The sequence below is a fragment of the Coregonus lavaretus genome (assembly GCF_964263955.1).
Source record: "Coregonus lavaretus genome assembly, chromosome: 3".
Classification (NCBI taxonomy): Eukaryota; Metazoa; Chordata; class Actinopteri; order Salmoniformes; family Salmonidae; genus Coregonus; species Coregonus lavaretus.
This window is the reverse complement of record NC_139990.1, coordinates 26,688,229-26,704,768: the sequence shown is the minus strand read 5'-3', so window position 1 is coordinate 26,704,768 and position 16,540 is coordinate 26,688,229. Positions and strand designations below refer to the sequence as shown.

At 42.0% G+C, this 16,540-nt stretch overlaps 1 protein-coding gene across 1 annotated transcript; it reads left to right on the top strand.

Moving 5' to 3' along the window:
* Positions 1–4,693: 4,693 nt before the first annotated feature.
* On the top strand, positions 4,694–15,023 carry LOC311108821 (non-homologous end joining factor IFFO1-like; the record flags this gene model as incomplete). The annotated part of the gene is made up of 9 exons (XM_084151582.1): positions 4,694–5,709; positions 8,135–8,195; positions 10,933–11,028; positions 11,281–11,421; positions 11,747–11,922; positions 12,229–12,349; positions 13,233–13,328; positions 13,909–14,039; positions 14,861–15,023. 9 exons carry the CDS (start codon positions 4,694–4,696, stop codon positions 15,021–15,023), a joined length of 2,001 nt encoding a protein of 666 aa, XP_084007708.1.
* Between the last annotated feature and the right edge of the window lie 1,517 nt (positions 15,024–16,540).

Below are 16,540 nucleotides of genomic sequence, written 5' to 3'. Positions count from 1 at the left end.
AAGAAGATCAACCCCTTCTTGTCCAGGAGCTGGGTAAGATCAATTGTCTGTCCAATGGTTTGTTCGAATGGACCTCGCAAACTCATATTTAACAGGTGGGGAAATCATAAATATTACATGAATGGGTTCAAGTGCTTTGAAAGTGGGAACAAATACTTTGTCTTCGTCTTGTTGCCAAAGTTACAGACTGTGCCTTTAAATTTGACGGCTAAATGGGTTTCCCTGCCACATCTCTCTCTCTCTCTCTCCTTTTCTCTCTTTCTCTGTCTCATAGAGGAGGAAGATAATGTTGGGAAAACCTCTTCCAGCCCGACTACAGTTGCTCCTACCAATGCCACATCCACAAGTCAAAGCAAAGACAAAACCATGGCTCATGCCCCCATAACCCTGCATGTTGAGGAGAAAGATGTTGAGGTAAAAGCACTTTCCTCCATTCAAGCTCGTACTGCCTCTGTCAGGTAAGGCAACACAGGTAAGTCAGACTGACATTGTCACTGTGGAAAATGAGTGCACCTTTAATTAATAGACAGTACCAGTCAAAAGTTTCGACAGACCTACTCATTCAAGGGTTTTCCTTTATTTTTACTAGTTTCCACATTGTAGAAGAGGTCCCCTGCAGCTTAGTTGGTAGAGCATGGCGCTTGCAATGCCAGGGTTGTGGGTTCGTTTCCCACGGGGGGCCAGTATGAAAAATGTATGCATTCACTAACTGTACGTCGCTCTGGATAAGAGCGTCTGCTAAATGGCTAAAATGTAAATGTAAAATGTAGAAAAATAGTGAAGACATTAAACTATGAAATAACACATATGGAATCATGTAGTAAACAAATATTCTTCAAAGTAGCCACCCTTTTTCTTGATGACAGCTTTGCACACTCTTGGCATTCTCTCAACCAGCTTCACCTGGAATGCTTTTCCAACAGTCTTGGAGTTCCCACATACAGTGGGGAAAAAAAGTATTTAGTCAGCCACCAATTGTGCAAGTTCTCCCACTTAAAAAGATGAGAGAGGCCTGTGATTTTCATCATAGGTACACGTCAACTATGACAGACAAAATGAGAAAATAAAATCCAGAAAATCACATTGTAGGATTTTTAATGAATTTATTTGCAATTTATGGTGGAAAATAAGTATTTGGTCAATAACAAAAGTTTCTCAATACTTTGTTATATACCCTTTGTTGGCAATGACACAGGTCAAACGTTTTCTGTAAGTCTTCACAAGGTTTTCACACACTGTTGCTGGTATTTTGGCCCATTCCTCCATGCAGATCTCCTCTAGAGCAGTGATGTTTTGGGGCTGTCGCTGGGCAATACGGACTTTCAACTCCCTCCAAAGATTTTCTATGGGGTTGAGATCTGGAGACTGGCTAGGCCACTCCAGGACCTTGAAATGCTTCTTACGAAGCCACTCCTTCGTTGCCCGGGCGGTGTGTTTGGGATCATTGTCATGCTGAAAGACCCAGCCACGTTTCATCTTCAATGCCCTTGCTGATGGAAGGAGGTTTTCACTCAAAATCTCACGATACATGGCCCCATTCATTCTTTCCTTTACACGGATCAGTCGTCCTGGTCCCTTTGCAGAAAAACAGCCCCCCATGCTTCACAGTAGGTATGGTGTTATTTGGATGCAACTCAGCATTCTTTATCCTCCAAACACGACGAGTTGAGTTTTTCCCAAAAAGTTATATTTTGGTTTCATCTGACCATATGACATTCTCCCAATCCTCTTCTGGATCATCCAAATGCACTCTAGCAAACTTCAGACGGGCCTGGACATGTACTGGCTTAAGCAGGGGGACACGTCTGGCACTGCAGGATTTGAGTCCCTGGCGGCGTAGTGTGTTACTGATGGTAGGCTTTGTTACTTTGGTCCCAGCTCCCTGCAGGTCATTCACTAGGTCCCCCCGTGTGGTTCTGGGATTTTGTGGTCTTGTGATCATTTCGACCCCACGGGGTGAGCTCTTGCGTGGAGCCCCAGATCGAGGGAGATTATCAGTGGTCTTGTATGTCTTCCATTTCCTAATAATTGCTCCCACAGTTGATTTCTTCAAACCAAGCTGCTTACCTATTACAGATTCAGTCTTCCCAGCCTGGTGCAGGTCTACAATTTTGTTTCTGGTGTGCTTTGACAGCTCTTTGGTCTTGGCCATAGTGAAGTTTGGAGTGTGACTGTTTGAGGTTGTGGACAGGTGTCTTTTATACTGATAACAAGTTCAAACAGGTGCCATTAATACAGGTAACGAGTGGAGGACAGAGGAGCCTCTTAAAGAAGAAGTTACAGGTCTGTGAGAGCCAGAAATCTTGCTTGTTTGTAGGTGACCAAATACTTATTTTCCACCATAATTTGCAAATAAATTCATAAAAAATCCTACAATGTGATTTTCAGGAGAAAAAAAAATCTCAATTTGTCTGTCATAGTTGACGTGTACCTATGATTAAAATCCCTTTTTAAGTTGGAGAACTTGCACAATTGGTGGCTGACTAAATACTTTTTTTCCCCACTGTATGTTGAGCACTTGCTGGCTGCTTTTCCTTCACTCTGCCGTCCGACTCATCCCAAACCATCTCAATTGGGTTGAGGTCGGGGGATTGTGGAGGCCAGGTCATTTAATGCAGGACTCCATCACTCTCCTTCTTGGTAAAATAGCCCTTACACAGCCTGGAGGTGTGTTGGGTCATTGTCCTGTTGAAAAACAAATGATGGGATGGAGTTATCGCTGCAGAATGCTGTGGTAGCCATGCTGGTTAAGTGTGCCTTGAATTCTAAATAAATCACAGACAGTGTCACCAGAAAAGCACCCCCACACCACAACACCTCCTCCTCCATGCTTTACGGTGGGAACTACACATGCGGAGATCATCCGTTCACCCACATCTCGTCTCACAAAGACACAGCGGTTGGAACCGAAAATCTCAAATTTGGACTCCAGACCAAAGGACAAATTTCCACCTGTCTAATGTCCATTGCTCGTGTTTCTTGGCCCAAGCAGGTCTCTTCTTATTATTGGTGTCCTTCAGTAGTGGTTTCTTTGCAACAATTCGACCATGAAGGCCTGATTCACACAGTCCCCTCTGAACAGTTGATGTTGAGATGTGTCTGTGACTTGAACTCTGTGAAGCATTTATTTGGGCTGCAATTTCTGAGGCTGCTACCTCTAATGAACTTATCCTCTGCAGCAGAGGTAACTCTGGGTCTTCCATTCCTGTGGCGGTCCTCATGAGAGCCAGTTTCATCATAGCGCTTGATGGTTTTTGCGACTGCACTTGAAGAAACTTTCAAAGTTCTTGAAATTATCTGCATTGTCTGACCTTCATGTATTAAACTAATGATGGACTGTTATTTCTCTTTGCTTATTTGAGCTGTTCTTGCCATAATATGGACTTAACTTTAACTTTAACTTTTAAGAAGGCACACCTGTTAATTGAAATGCGTTCCAGGTGACTACTTCATGAAGCTGGTTGAGAGAATGCCAAGAGTCATCAATGCAAAGCTGTCATCAAGGCAAAGGGTGGCTATTTGAAGAATATCAAATATAAAACACTTTCTTGCTTACTACATGATTTCATATGTGTTATTTCATAGTTTGGATGTCTTCACTATTATTCTACAATGTAAAACATAGTAAAAAATTAAGAAAACCCCTTGAATGAGTAGGTGTGTCCAAACTTTTGACTGGTAGTGTATGTTCATAATAAGGACCTTGAAATGCTTCTTACGAAGCCACTCCTTCTATTCTGTGAAATATTCAAATGAAAGGGATTTGACAAAAAATCATTTTTTGAGTGTGTTTAAAGGATCCAAAGCTGGAAAGAGGGGATTATTTTATTTTCAAACTAGTGGTATCTGAGAATGTTTCAAGGGTATTGCTAGATATTCAGTGAGTGAGCAATTGTTATTTACTTTAACATTGAATAACTGGGGGGTATACGTACATGTGTAGCATATGTTTCAACTATATGTAGGCCTACTTTTGCACAAAATACAGTCCAAAAGTTCCAATAAACCAGTAGCCCATAGCTTTTAGACAATATGAGCAGATAACCTTAACAGACGATCTTATTATGGGCTCCGACGTCCACAAGTGATGCTGAGGGTGCCGTAAAACTCCTAACATGTGAGCGATGTTCGATTGAAATAATGGTTACAAATGTAGACTAACAGCTAATAATGCCATTGGTGTTAAACACACATTATGATATCAATGAAAAGTGTCGAGAAATTCACTCAAGCCAAGTAGTAGGCCTTGCCTATGCAAAGTGAGGATGTCGGTTGCGCGTTTACTCCAGTCATGACGGTAGTTAAAACCCGCAGTAGCTTGTTTATTTCTGCCTGGCGATGGTCTTGACTGCACGCCTACCTCAGCAGACTTATCCCCTATGCCAAAGCTAGTAGTTGCACTGCGGCCAGCTTGGTAACTTGTGTAGCCTTCACCGCTTGATTGCTGCGGCTTTTTCAATCACTGACGCGTCTAATTTTAAGACCTGGAATAGGCTTTGTTTAATAGCACCTATTTACCTATAGGCTATAATATATATATATATTTTTGTTGTTACCGGTATCTTATTCTGTCTTGGTAGGACGCATAGACTAAGTCTTCATAAGGTAAGGCTATTAGGGATAGTTTTAGAGCAAGTAGGCTATTATTTTCATCAGGAGTTAGCTTTCAAGCTAAATTAAGAAGTCTGTTTTGATGCCGGATTTTGAGCATTTCAGATTTTCATACTCAAGCATGAATCCATTATTGGGGGAGAACGCGTTCCTGGTTCAGCAACAGCAGCATAACCAGATGGGGAGCCATTCTAATTCTTCCATGACAGGCCTAGACTCATACGGTGCATCTGACTCAGGCTTCATCTTGGGCGAGCACACCGTGTTTGGACAAGATGGGATATCTGGCCTGGACTTTAATGCGCTGCCACCTTCGGGACTCGCGTATCTGCACCAGAACAACATGCACCGTGCGCCACCACCCCCCGCAGCGATGGCCCTGCGTAACGACTTGGGCTCCAACATCAGTGTTCTCAAGACCTTGAATTTGCGCTTCCGTTGCTTTTTGGCTAAAGTTCATGAACTAGAGCGTCGGAATAAAGTTTTGGAGAAGCAGCTTCAGCAGGCTTTGGAGAATAATGAGGACAATTCAGAACGACACGGGAAAAAGCCATTGACTAAGGAAATGGGAGTCCAGACTGGTTTCGTAGGGCCCATTGCAGTTAGGCCCGGACATATCCCACTCCAGAACATCAATAACTCTGCATACCTGCCCGGGGGTCTTCTCTCTCCATCACTCAACAGGCCTACAACTCCCTCCTTTGAGTCCAACAGCAAATCAGTATTTAGGAACTTGACTCTTACTGACTCGAATTCCGACCTCAATTCCAACCAACTCACTCCACATATATCCATCAGTCCTTTATTAACCCCTACTGATCCTTCCAAGACTATATCCAACATTAACGAGAAATATGTCAGTTCTGGGACTGGTATGTCTACTAACCCGCCTCCCCAGTTCCTTCCTGGCACCGTTTGGTCCTACAACCACGACCGCAGGTTTGGCGCGTGGAGAGAGTCGCGTGTAACGGGCACGGGTGTGCCTTGTGCCCAAACGGACGGAGTAGGTGTTCAAATCGACACCATCACCCCTGAAATACGGGCCCTGTACAACGTATTGGGCAAGGTGAAACGAGAAAGGGATGAGTATAAACACAGGTATTTAGCTGTTTAACTTTTATAATTAAAGGCCTGGGGCCTATGTTATTGTCACCTGTAGGCCTGATGTGTGATGTCATTTATTGTCTCTCTAGCCCACTATTATTAGGGCAACACCCCTAGTCCAGGATTGGCCAACTCTCCTCCTGGAGAGCGAAGGGGTGTCCAGGCTTTTGTGCCAGCCCTACTCTAATCACACATCCGGTTCTACTAATCAGTGATCCTGTTTATAGTTACAGATACCATACAATCTCAGTGTCCTTCTGACAAAGTCTTGGAATATAAAAGTGGTTTTGTCATAGAAAACTAGAACAATGATTGAGTTGGAGATATTGTCTATTAGGATTTGTATCAATTTACAGTGGGTTTTCCTATTACAAATGTGGAGTGCAATGTATCTCAACTAACAGTAGCCTATTTTGAGCCTATTCAGCCATTGTGTGTTTTTGCTTTCTTCATACCAAATTACACCCCAGAACCCAAGAAAATAACATTACATCATCATGCAAGGTCTACATGAGTTGCATGCGTATCTTGTAATATAAGGCAGAGCTACTGTATATTACAGGCTTTACAGTTGTCCAGCTTATGATCATGCTGCAAATGTACTATGTAGCTTAGAACTGAGTTGAAATGAAGAGACATCTGTTTTGTTGTTTTTGTCATCGTCATCATCATCATCATCATCATCATCCTCATCATCATCCATAAGATGGCTTCTGGTTACTGTGTAAATCTTGAAGTGTTTTAGCTGCTCTACTTTTTGTCTTCAAATTGCCCCTGTACTTCCCAAATGATATGCCATTACAAGGCTTCACTATAGGCTTGTAGGGGATCATAGTTTAAACAGTTAATCACAGCATTTAAAAGAACAGCACTGGCCAATCTCTTATCCAATAGGAGGATTATCAAGAGAGGGCCGAATAGGCTGGGGAGAAGTCAGCAGTACACTTCTTTTTTTTCTCTCTCTCTCTCTCTCTCTCTCTCTCTCTCTCTCTCTCTCTCTCTCTCTCTCTCTCTCTCTCTCTCTCTCTCTCTCTCTCTCTCTCTCTCTCTCTCTCTCTCTCTCTCTCTCTCTCGCTCTCTCTCTCGCTCTCGCTCGCTCGCCTCCGCCCCTCTGCGTTTTGTCTCAGCACCTGCAATGCAGCACTGTACTGAAAGCTGTGACCGCTAGTGGTGCCACCAGAGACTGTTCACATTATTCTCTCTCTTTTTCATGTTCCCTCTTTCTCTTCCTCTCTCTCTCTATCACTCCATCTCTTTTTCACTCACCCCCTCTCCCACTATTTCTCTCTCACACACACAAACTCTCTTTTCCGTTCTCTTTCGCTCTCTCTCTCTCTCACCCCCTCTACCCATCCCGTACGAGCACTCGCCCTCTGCAGCATCCGTGAGAAGACGCTGACATCACTAAATGACATCAGTAACCTTTCCTACAGCCTATAGTCCACTGTCTGAATGTTAATGGGAACAAGGCAACATCATCTCTCTCAGTTTACAAGCCTCTATGACCTGCCAGCCGAAACACCCTCCTGTAATTCTCTTTTATTGAGAAGGTCAAATGGCTTAACACGGGAACATTTCCAATCATCTGCCTTAGATCTCATTAAAAACAACTGTCTCATAATAATACAATATCATACAATTGGTTTTTGTGTAATGAGTCTCCAGGGGGCTGTGGGAAGATAGAATAGAATAGAATAGAACTTCATTTTCCTTTCAACTAATAAAGTGTATACCGTTAATAGCTTGTACAACTTACAAGTATAGCATTAACAACAGGCTACTGTATACACTGCAGACTGATAACAGTGCGTATAGGTAACATGCAATATGGCACATGCACCCTCCTGGGTTAGGCCACTTCACCTTCTGTAAGTGTTGCAGCAGCGTGCTCTACAGGCATACTGCATAGTGTCCTGTTGCGTGACGCAGCTGAGGAAGGGAGATTAGGCGCACAACATGGATACAAACACCATCAAACTTTATTGAACCGCATGAACACAACACTGTAGCCTATAGTAGATGGTATTAGGCTCTCTGCCTGGTTTCTGGTTTCTGTCTCTAACTTTGACAAAGCTATCTTACTCAGTCACAGATGGTTGTAATAATTGAGGTTCTAGAATAGCCTAAATAGACAATAATGGCTATTGTGGGATTGAACTGCTGGGTGTCTAATTGGAAGTTGTGTCTTTGCATCTTTGATACTGGCTGTCTGGAAGTAGTGTCGTTATAACAGTGGGGGGGTTGACGTCATTACTGTTCCCAAAAGAGAAGAGACAGTGATGATGGTGTGTGATGCTGTGATGATGACTTCCTCATCAATCTCCATTCTCATCTATATGATCACTGTGTGTGTGTGTGTACGTGTGTGTATGTGTGTGTGTGTGTGTGTGTGTGTGGGGGGGGGGGGGGGGTTCAATAGATGGGAGGAAGAATACACAGTCAGAGTGGACCTCCAGGAGAAAGTGACTGAGCTGGAGGAGGTAAGCCCATAGCTGTGTCAATGATAAAGGGCAATCTGCGATTGCTACATACATTTTTTAATTATTGATATATAGCCATTGATTCTTGAATAATAAAACATATAAATGCCTCATGAGCTTAGTCCAACTGTCTAACCCCCTCAGAACCCAAAATACATTGAACAAAAATATAAACGGAACTGACTGCAGGAATGTCCACCAGAGCTCTTGCCAGAGAATTGAATGTTCATTTCTCTACCATAAGCCGCCTCCAACATCATTTTAGAGAATTTGGCAGAACAAATGTGTAACGATGCCAGCCCATGACCTCCACATCCGACTTCTTCACCTGCAGGATCGTCTGAGACCAGGCACCCAGACAGCTGATGAAATTGAGGAGTATTTATTTCTGTAATAAAGCCCTTTTGTGGGGAAAAACGTATTCTGATTGGCTGGGCCTGGCTCCCCAGTGGGTCGGCCTGGCTCCCAAGTGGGGGGCATATGTCCTCCCAGGCCCACCCATGGCTGCGCCCCTGCCCAGTCATATGAAATCAATACTGTAACTCAGCAAAATCTTTGAAATTGTTGCATGTTGCGTTTATATTTTTGTTCAGTATATAAGCATGTTTTACTCCATTGTTTGTAAACAATGTAATTGTAAACAAACACTGTATAGCTTTAAAACATGGTAAAACTAATTTTCAGGTCATGGATGGTCAGTCCTTGTGTCCATAGCACTGTCTATGAATTTGATAGTGGTTACATTTCTCCAGCCCCATCCCTAAGCTGTTTACCTAAAAATGAGGAGGGTGGATGTTTTGTTATTGTTTGAACTGCAGATTATCCCTTTAATATTTCACATCCCAGTAACATTATGATTCCACTTTAGATCAGCTGGGTTGATTATAAAGTAGTAGTAGAGAGCGTATTTTGTAACTTGAGCTACAGTGGGGGAAAAAAGTATTTAGTCAGCCACCAATTGTGCAAGTTCTCCCACTTAAAAAGATGAGAGAGGCCTGTAATTTTCATCATAGGTACACGTCAACTATGACAGACAAAATGAGAATTTTTTTCTCCAGAAAATCACATTGTAGGATTTTTAATGAATTTATTTGAAAATGATGGTGGAAAATATTTGGTCAATAACAAAAGTTCCTCAATACTTTGTTATATACCATTTGTTGGCAATGACACAGGTCAAACGTTTTCTGTAAGTTTTCACAAGGTTTTCACACACTGTTGCTGGTATTTTGGCCCATTCCTCCATGCAGATCTCCTCTAGAGCAGTGATGTTTTGGGGCTGTCGCTGGGCAACACGGACTTTCAACTCCCTCCAAAGATTTTCTATGGGGTTGAGATCTGGAGACTGGCTAGGCCACTCCAGGACCTTGAAATGCTTCTTACGAAGCCACTCCTTCGTTGCCCGGGCGGTGTGTTTGGGATCATTGTCATGCTGAAAGACCCAGCCACGTTTCATCTTCAATGCCCTTGCTGATGGAAGGAGGTTTTCACTCAAAATCTCACGATACATGGCCCCATTCATTCTTTCCTTTACACAGATCAGTCGTCCTGGTCCCTTTGCAGAAAAACAGCCCCAAAGCATGATGTTTCCACCCCCATGCTTCACAGTAGGTATGGTGTTCTTTGGATGCAACTCAGCATTCTTTGTCCTCCAAACCCGACGAGTTGAGTTTTTACCAAAAAGTTATATTTTGGTTTCATCTGACCATATGACATTCTCCCAATCCTCTTCTGGATCATCCAAATGCACTCTAGCAAACTTCAGACGGGCCTGGACATGTACTGGCTTAAGCAGGGGGACACGTCTGGCACTGCAGGATTTGAGTCCCTGGCGGCGTAGTTTGTTACTGATGGTAGGCTTTGTTACTTTGGTCCCAGCTCTCTGCAGGTCATTCACTAGGTCCCCCCGTGTGGTTCTGGGATTTTTGCTTACCGTTCTTGTGATCATTTTGACCCCACGGGGTGAGATCTTGCGTGGAGCCCCAGATCGAGGGAGATTATCAGTGGTCTTGTATGTCTTCCATTTCCTAATAATTGCTCCCACAGTTGATTTCTTCAAACCAAGCTGCTTACCTATTGCAGATTCAGTCTTCCCAGCCTGGTGCAGGTCTACAATTTTGTTTCTGGTGTCCTTTGACGGCTCTTTGGTCTTGGCCATAGTGGAGTTTGGAGTGTGACTGTTTGAGGTTGTGGACAGGTGTCTTTTATACTGATAACAAGTTCAAACAGGTGCCATTAATACAGGTAACGAGTGGAGGACAGAGGAGCCTCTTAAAGAAGAAGTTACAGGTCTGTGAGAGCCAGAAATCTTGCTTGTTTGTAGGTGACCAAATACTTATTTTCCACCATAATTTGCAAATAAATTCATTACAAATCCTACAATGTGATTTTCTGGAGAATTTTTTTTTCATTTTGTCTGTCATAGTTGACGTGTACCTATGATGAAAAATTACAGGCCTCTCTCATCTTTTTAAGTGGGAGAACTTGCACAATTGGTGGCTGACTAAATACTTTCCCCCCCCCCACTGTATAAAGAACTATAAATTAATTATTCAATACACTGCCCATTTTGTTTATTATGCGTACTTATACTCATAGTCAGTTATGTTATGTCATAAATGCAATGCAAATGAGGCTCCTTGTGTGTGTGTGCGTGTGCGTGTGCTTGTGTGTGTGTGTGTGTGTGTGTGTGTGTGTGTGTGTGTGTGTGTGTGTGTGTGTGTGTGTGTACGTACAGGACCTCCAGGAGAGCGAGGTCTGTCAGGATGAGCTGGCCCTAAGGGTGAAACAGCTGAAAGCTGAGCTGGTCCTCTTCAAAGGTCTTATGAGCAACGTGAGTGCCTCATAGCACTGTTGGGATAGCTCACCCCAAATTCAAGCTGTTGAGATTTATATACCTCAAAAGTAGTGGAATAGGAATTTAGCTCTACTCACTTTTGAGTTACAAAATCTCGAAGAAAATACTTTTATGGTATTGGTACAGTTTACTTCGAAAATGTCTTTTAAAATACAAATAAGATTTGGGAACACATATTTCCTTTTGCGAGTGTCACTCACTCTCCTCTCTTTCGCTCTCGTCTATCAGAACCTGTCGGATCTGGACAGTAAGATCCAGGAAAAGGCCATGAAGGTGGACATGGACATCTGTAGACGTATCGACATCACAGCTCGCCTGTGTGACGTGGCCCAGCAGAGGAACTGTGAAGACATGATCCAGATCTTTCAGGTCAGAACCGCTCATAGGCCACTATACTACTAACTATACTATCTGTTAAGTAGCCCCTAGACACTGATTTAAGGTCAGCTTAGCATAATGGTTAAGTGTAGGATTTTTCCAGGGTAAGCTGATTCTAGATCTGTTGGAGCAATCATCGATTAGTATAATTACGACAGGACTGAATCTGTGGAGGCATGTCCACTCATATCTTCTAGGCCAAAAGTGGATGGGAATTAGAGATGGCGTCTGCCATACCTGTGTTATTACACCTTAATAACATGTTAATTACACCTTTATTACACTGCTATTACACAGTTGTTACACCTTTATCTAGCAGATGGCCACACCTCCTTCCACTCTGACCCGCCGGCCCCGGAAGCAGGCGGCCCAATCGGTTAACGGGGACGAACCAACCAGCATCTCTGAGAGCGAGGCGGGCAAGGATGAGGAGTCGTGTAGCACGTCAGCCAATCAGATCAATGAGGAAATGCAGAGGATGCTGAACCAGTTGTGAGTTTTCTGGGCTGCTCCTTAACTATTAGGATATGGTCAGCAATCGAGGTCTGCTAAAGTCTCAAACATCACACCTGGAGAGCCACTCTGTACGAACACACTTAATTCAAAAGCTTGTGGTCTCAATTTCAGACCATGATTATTTGAATCAAGACTGTTAGAGTTGGGCTGGATAAAAATCCTGCACACTGCTGATCTCCAGGACTAAAGTCTGTCACTTGTAAGCCATGAGTGGACCAGAGTCGGCCAGTGAACTATAAATAGATGTACAACTAGTAAGCCATACTATTGTTGGTCTTGCAGGAGGGAATGTGAGTTTGAGGACGACTGTGACAGCCTGGCCTGGGAGGAGACTGAGGAGACTCTGCTGCTGTGGGAGGATTTCCCAGGATACACTCTGGGAGCAGTGGAGACCCAGGGAGAGGTAAGCCACTATACTTGCCACTAGTCACTGGCTGATCTAAGATCAGTTTTGTATTTACCAATGTAATGGTTAATGTTAGGAGCTGGCTAGGTTAAGCTGATCCCAGAACTGTGTTAAAAGGCATGTTTTAACCTAAGCCACTGTACTTCCTGCTTGTCAATCATTCTTATGGTTGGGCTGCCGTGTCTGTGTGTCTGTGTCCTACTTAACACATTGTATGTACAACTGTGACATTGGCATGTCCTGATCCCTGGATCACAGTGTAATGCAGATAAGCTGGTAGCACACACACACACAGACACACGCTTATCTTGATTTACCCTGGTACTGTTAGTCATTCTCATTCACAATAACAATCTGGTTAGTCAAGAGTGGACAATTGAAAAAATAGTGACAATGTTTTAAAATCTGTAGACAGTCTCAAAAGAAAAATAATCTCGGCCATAGAGACACTTTGGAATTGAGCTGTGCTTATGCAATGGATGGGCAGTGTATTACATTTCCATAAACTGATTGAAGTTTATTTCGTCCAATCAAATCAAATCAAATTGTTATTGGTCACATACACGTGTTTAGCAGATGTTATTGCGGGTGTAGCGAAATGCTTGTGCTTCTAGCTCCGACAGTGCAGTAATATCTAACAAGTAATATCTAACAATTTCACAACATATACCCAATACACACAAATCTAGTAAATAATGGAATTTAAGAATATATACATTCATCTCATGTATATTAGGCAAATTAGCACAAACCAATGTTTTCTCTCTCGCTCTCTTTCACACACACACACACACACACACACACACACACACACACACACACACACACACACACACACACACACACACACACACACACACACACACACACACACACACAGCAGCAGGAGGAGTCCATAGAGAAGGTGATACAAGACACAGAGTCCCTCTTCCAGACCAGAGAGAAGGAGTATCAGGAGACCATCGACCAGATCGAGGTGAGACACACACACACACACACATGTACACACGCACGCGTAAACAAAGCCCTTTTCTAAGCACCAGTTTTCCAGTGGCTGTTTGTACAATATAAGGACTTTGCTGCATGAGGCTATTTATAAGCCTGCAGAGAGCGATGAAGCACTACTGTAAACAGAGCCATAAATACATAGAAGTTTCTCTGGGATTATTATGGAAATATTATGGAAATAAACAAGTCAGCCGTTCCATATGCTTACATGAATCACTGTTGAAATGAGTTCCTGTGTAGATGATAAGTTAAAATGAAGTAACAAATTAAAGGTAGGTCTTTTTTTAGAAGAAAACTTTTTTCCCAGATGTCCTCCTCTTGTTCGCTAAATTGCTAAATTCTCTGTTACCTGTGGCAACGATAAGGACAAATACAATCAACCAAAAAGAAAACACAGAAAAGAAAACAAGATTTATGCAAATGACTGCGGCCTTTGGTTTTGCACTTGCAAAGATCCTGAGCCCTCATTACTCAAAGAATGTTGTGGTGACACTTTAAACCTGAGCGCAAACTTACAGTATGGATTGTCTTACGTTGTGTCGCCACAGTTGGAGTTGGCCACGGCTAAGAGTGACATGAACAGACACCTGCACGAGTACATGGAGATGTGTTCCATGAAGCGAGGCCTGGACGTGCAGATGGAGACGTGCAGGAGACTCATCACCCAGAGTGGAGACAGGTATCAGACACCTCTGCATGGTGCTGAACACTCTAAACGCTCAAAAAGATACCCTAGGTATGAGATATCAGTATAAGATACCTGTATGAGATATCCAAACAGTCAAAGAGATACCCTAGAGATACCTAGAGATACGGCTGGTATTAGATACCAGAAAGAGGTGAAAGATAGCAAGTTGTATGAGATCTATGCTGTAACTGTGAATACTCTCGCAGGGTGACGCCAAGCACCGTTCATTTGTAATCATCTAACAATAACCCATGTAACGAAATACAATTCTTAATGTATGAAATATGCACCTGGTGATGCATCTATTAAACGTGTTTTTTATTTTTTTATTCACTACAGTACAGGTTAACTCTTTAATTCTCCCAACTGTACTGATACTGATAGATTTCATATATTAGAAAGACGTGGGCGTAGGTCTATGAAATACTAGGCAGACAGAGATGCTAGTGACAGAGGCACAATATTATATTCCATGATGCCAGAAGGATAAGTACAACATTTCATACAATGAAAGTGATAAACATATAAGATTGTAGACAGTGGAGAATGGAGAATACAGGTGCTGTCATTAGCCACACTGTACCACACTGTACTATCATTACATTGACCTGTCTGTGAGTATGGTAGCCTGGTCCCAGATCAGTTTGTGTCGTCTTGCCATCTCTTATGGTCATTATTACACCAATGACCATAGGAGCTGGCAGGACGGCACAAACTGATCTGGGACCAGGCTATGAGTACGGACCGTTGAGTCATCTTGTCTCAAGGTCATTGCCTGTTGTATTGACTCCACCTATTCGTCTCCCTTTCAGGAAATCTCCCCCTCTCATTACTGCAGCAATGGAGGACTCTGATGACGGCGAGAAGGAGAGGAATAAGGCGTCCCCACCCGCAGACTCTGAAAGTGATGAACCCTACTGTGACACAGAGGTTAATAGTGGTACCATCCCTCACTTACCATGGAGGAAGTCCTAACCCTTACTGATGATGCTCTGTAGATGTACTATAGTCTGGATAGTGCTGTTGTTTACATTTTTTGCCAGGGCCAATTGTCACCACTGTCCTCTTGTGGTTCAGGTTATTACGACACCTAATCTGAGGATAGAACTAAATGGCACTTATACAAGGAAATCAATTGGATTTCTTAACATTGTGCTATTTATATGATATGAACGATCAAAATAAATATATTTTTGTTAAGTTTGCCAATTGATCTTGCTATATGTACTGTATCAAGGTCCAACCGAAAACAATTTGCACTCAGTCTTTGTGCAGTTACAGATTTGAAACCACAGCTGAATTTTTGAAGGCAAACAAAAAAAATGCACAATTAGCAAACTATTTGCACAGGATATGTAATTATCTAGTAGTCTGTCGCAGTCAAACAAAATGAACATTTACAGTTTGTTAAAGGGAAAGGGCCTAGCTGTTGATAGCCATCTATGAAAATTTATTTTCTTCTTAGTTAATATCCTTCTCATCTATTTTCCATTTTTAAAAGTATGGATACAATTTCTGAGAAACATATCGAAGGATGTAAAGCCTTTTTAATCAATCTCACAACATTCATATGTACACAACATGTTATTAACAGAGAGGTTCAGAACATTCATATTTACATTTTACATTTTAGTCATTTAGCAGACGCTCTTATCCAGAGCGACTTACAGTTAGTGAGTGCATACATATATATTTTTTCATATTCGTATGTACACAACATGTTATTAACAGTGAGGTTCACAACATTCGTATGTACACAACATGTTGTTAACAGAGAGGTTCACAACATTCGTATGTACACAACATGTTATTAACAGAGAGGTTCACAACATTCGTATGTACACAACATGTTATTAACAGAAAAGTTCACAACATTTTTTATTATTTTTTTATTTGCTTGGTTACATATTCATGCACTTTATTTATTTCAGCACTTTTTCATTCGTCATTGAAATTCAGATAGATACAGTATTTTATTTTGAAATGAATAAATAACTTATTTTTATTGCTATTTATTTATTTTCTATTACAATTGCAATAATGAAATTATGATAGTTGATAGTTTTTTATATGAAATGCCCAGGATAATATTATGTTGTTTTGAAAAGACAATTCACAAAAGCCATTGGTATAATTATTCCCCAAAGTTTAGAGTTAAAAGTAAACCATTGGGACCATTAGCTTTGTACTGTCATGCACATTGCTGTAATCCCAAACTATAAGCAAACATAGGAGCATACTGCATATAAACCCCTGGATAGTGTTGATATCGCAACCCACATAAACATGTCCTAAAAAAGCACACACTCAATGCTAGTGTATACATCATCAGCTAGCAGTGACTTCATTTTGACTTCAAATACAATGAAAAAAAGCTCTCTGATTAACCAACGGTGAATCAGACTGCCGTTTTGGTGCACTTTTTCAAAATGGAGAGCCAAGAGGTATGAGTTTAAAGGCCTTGGACAAAGGGACAAGTACAGTAGATATTG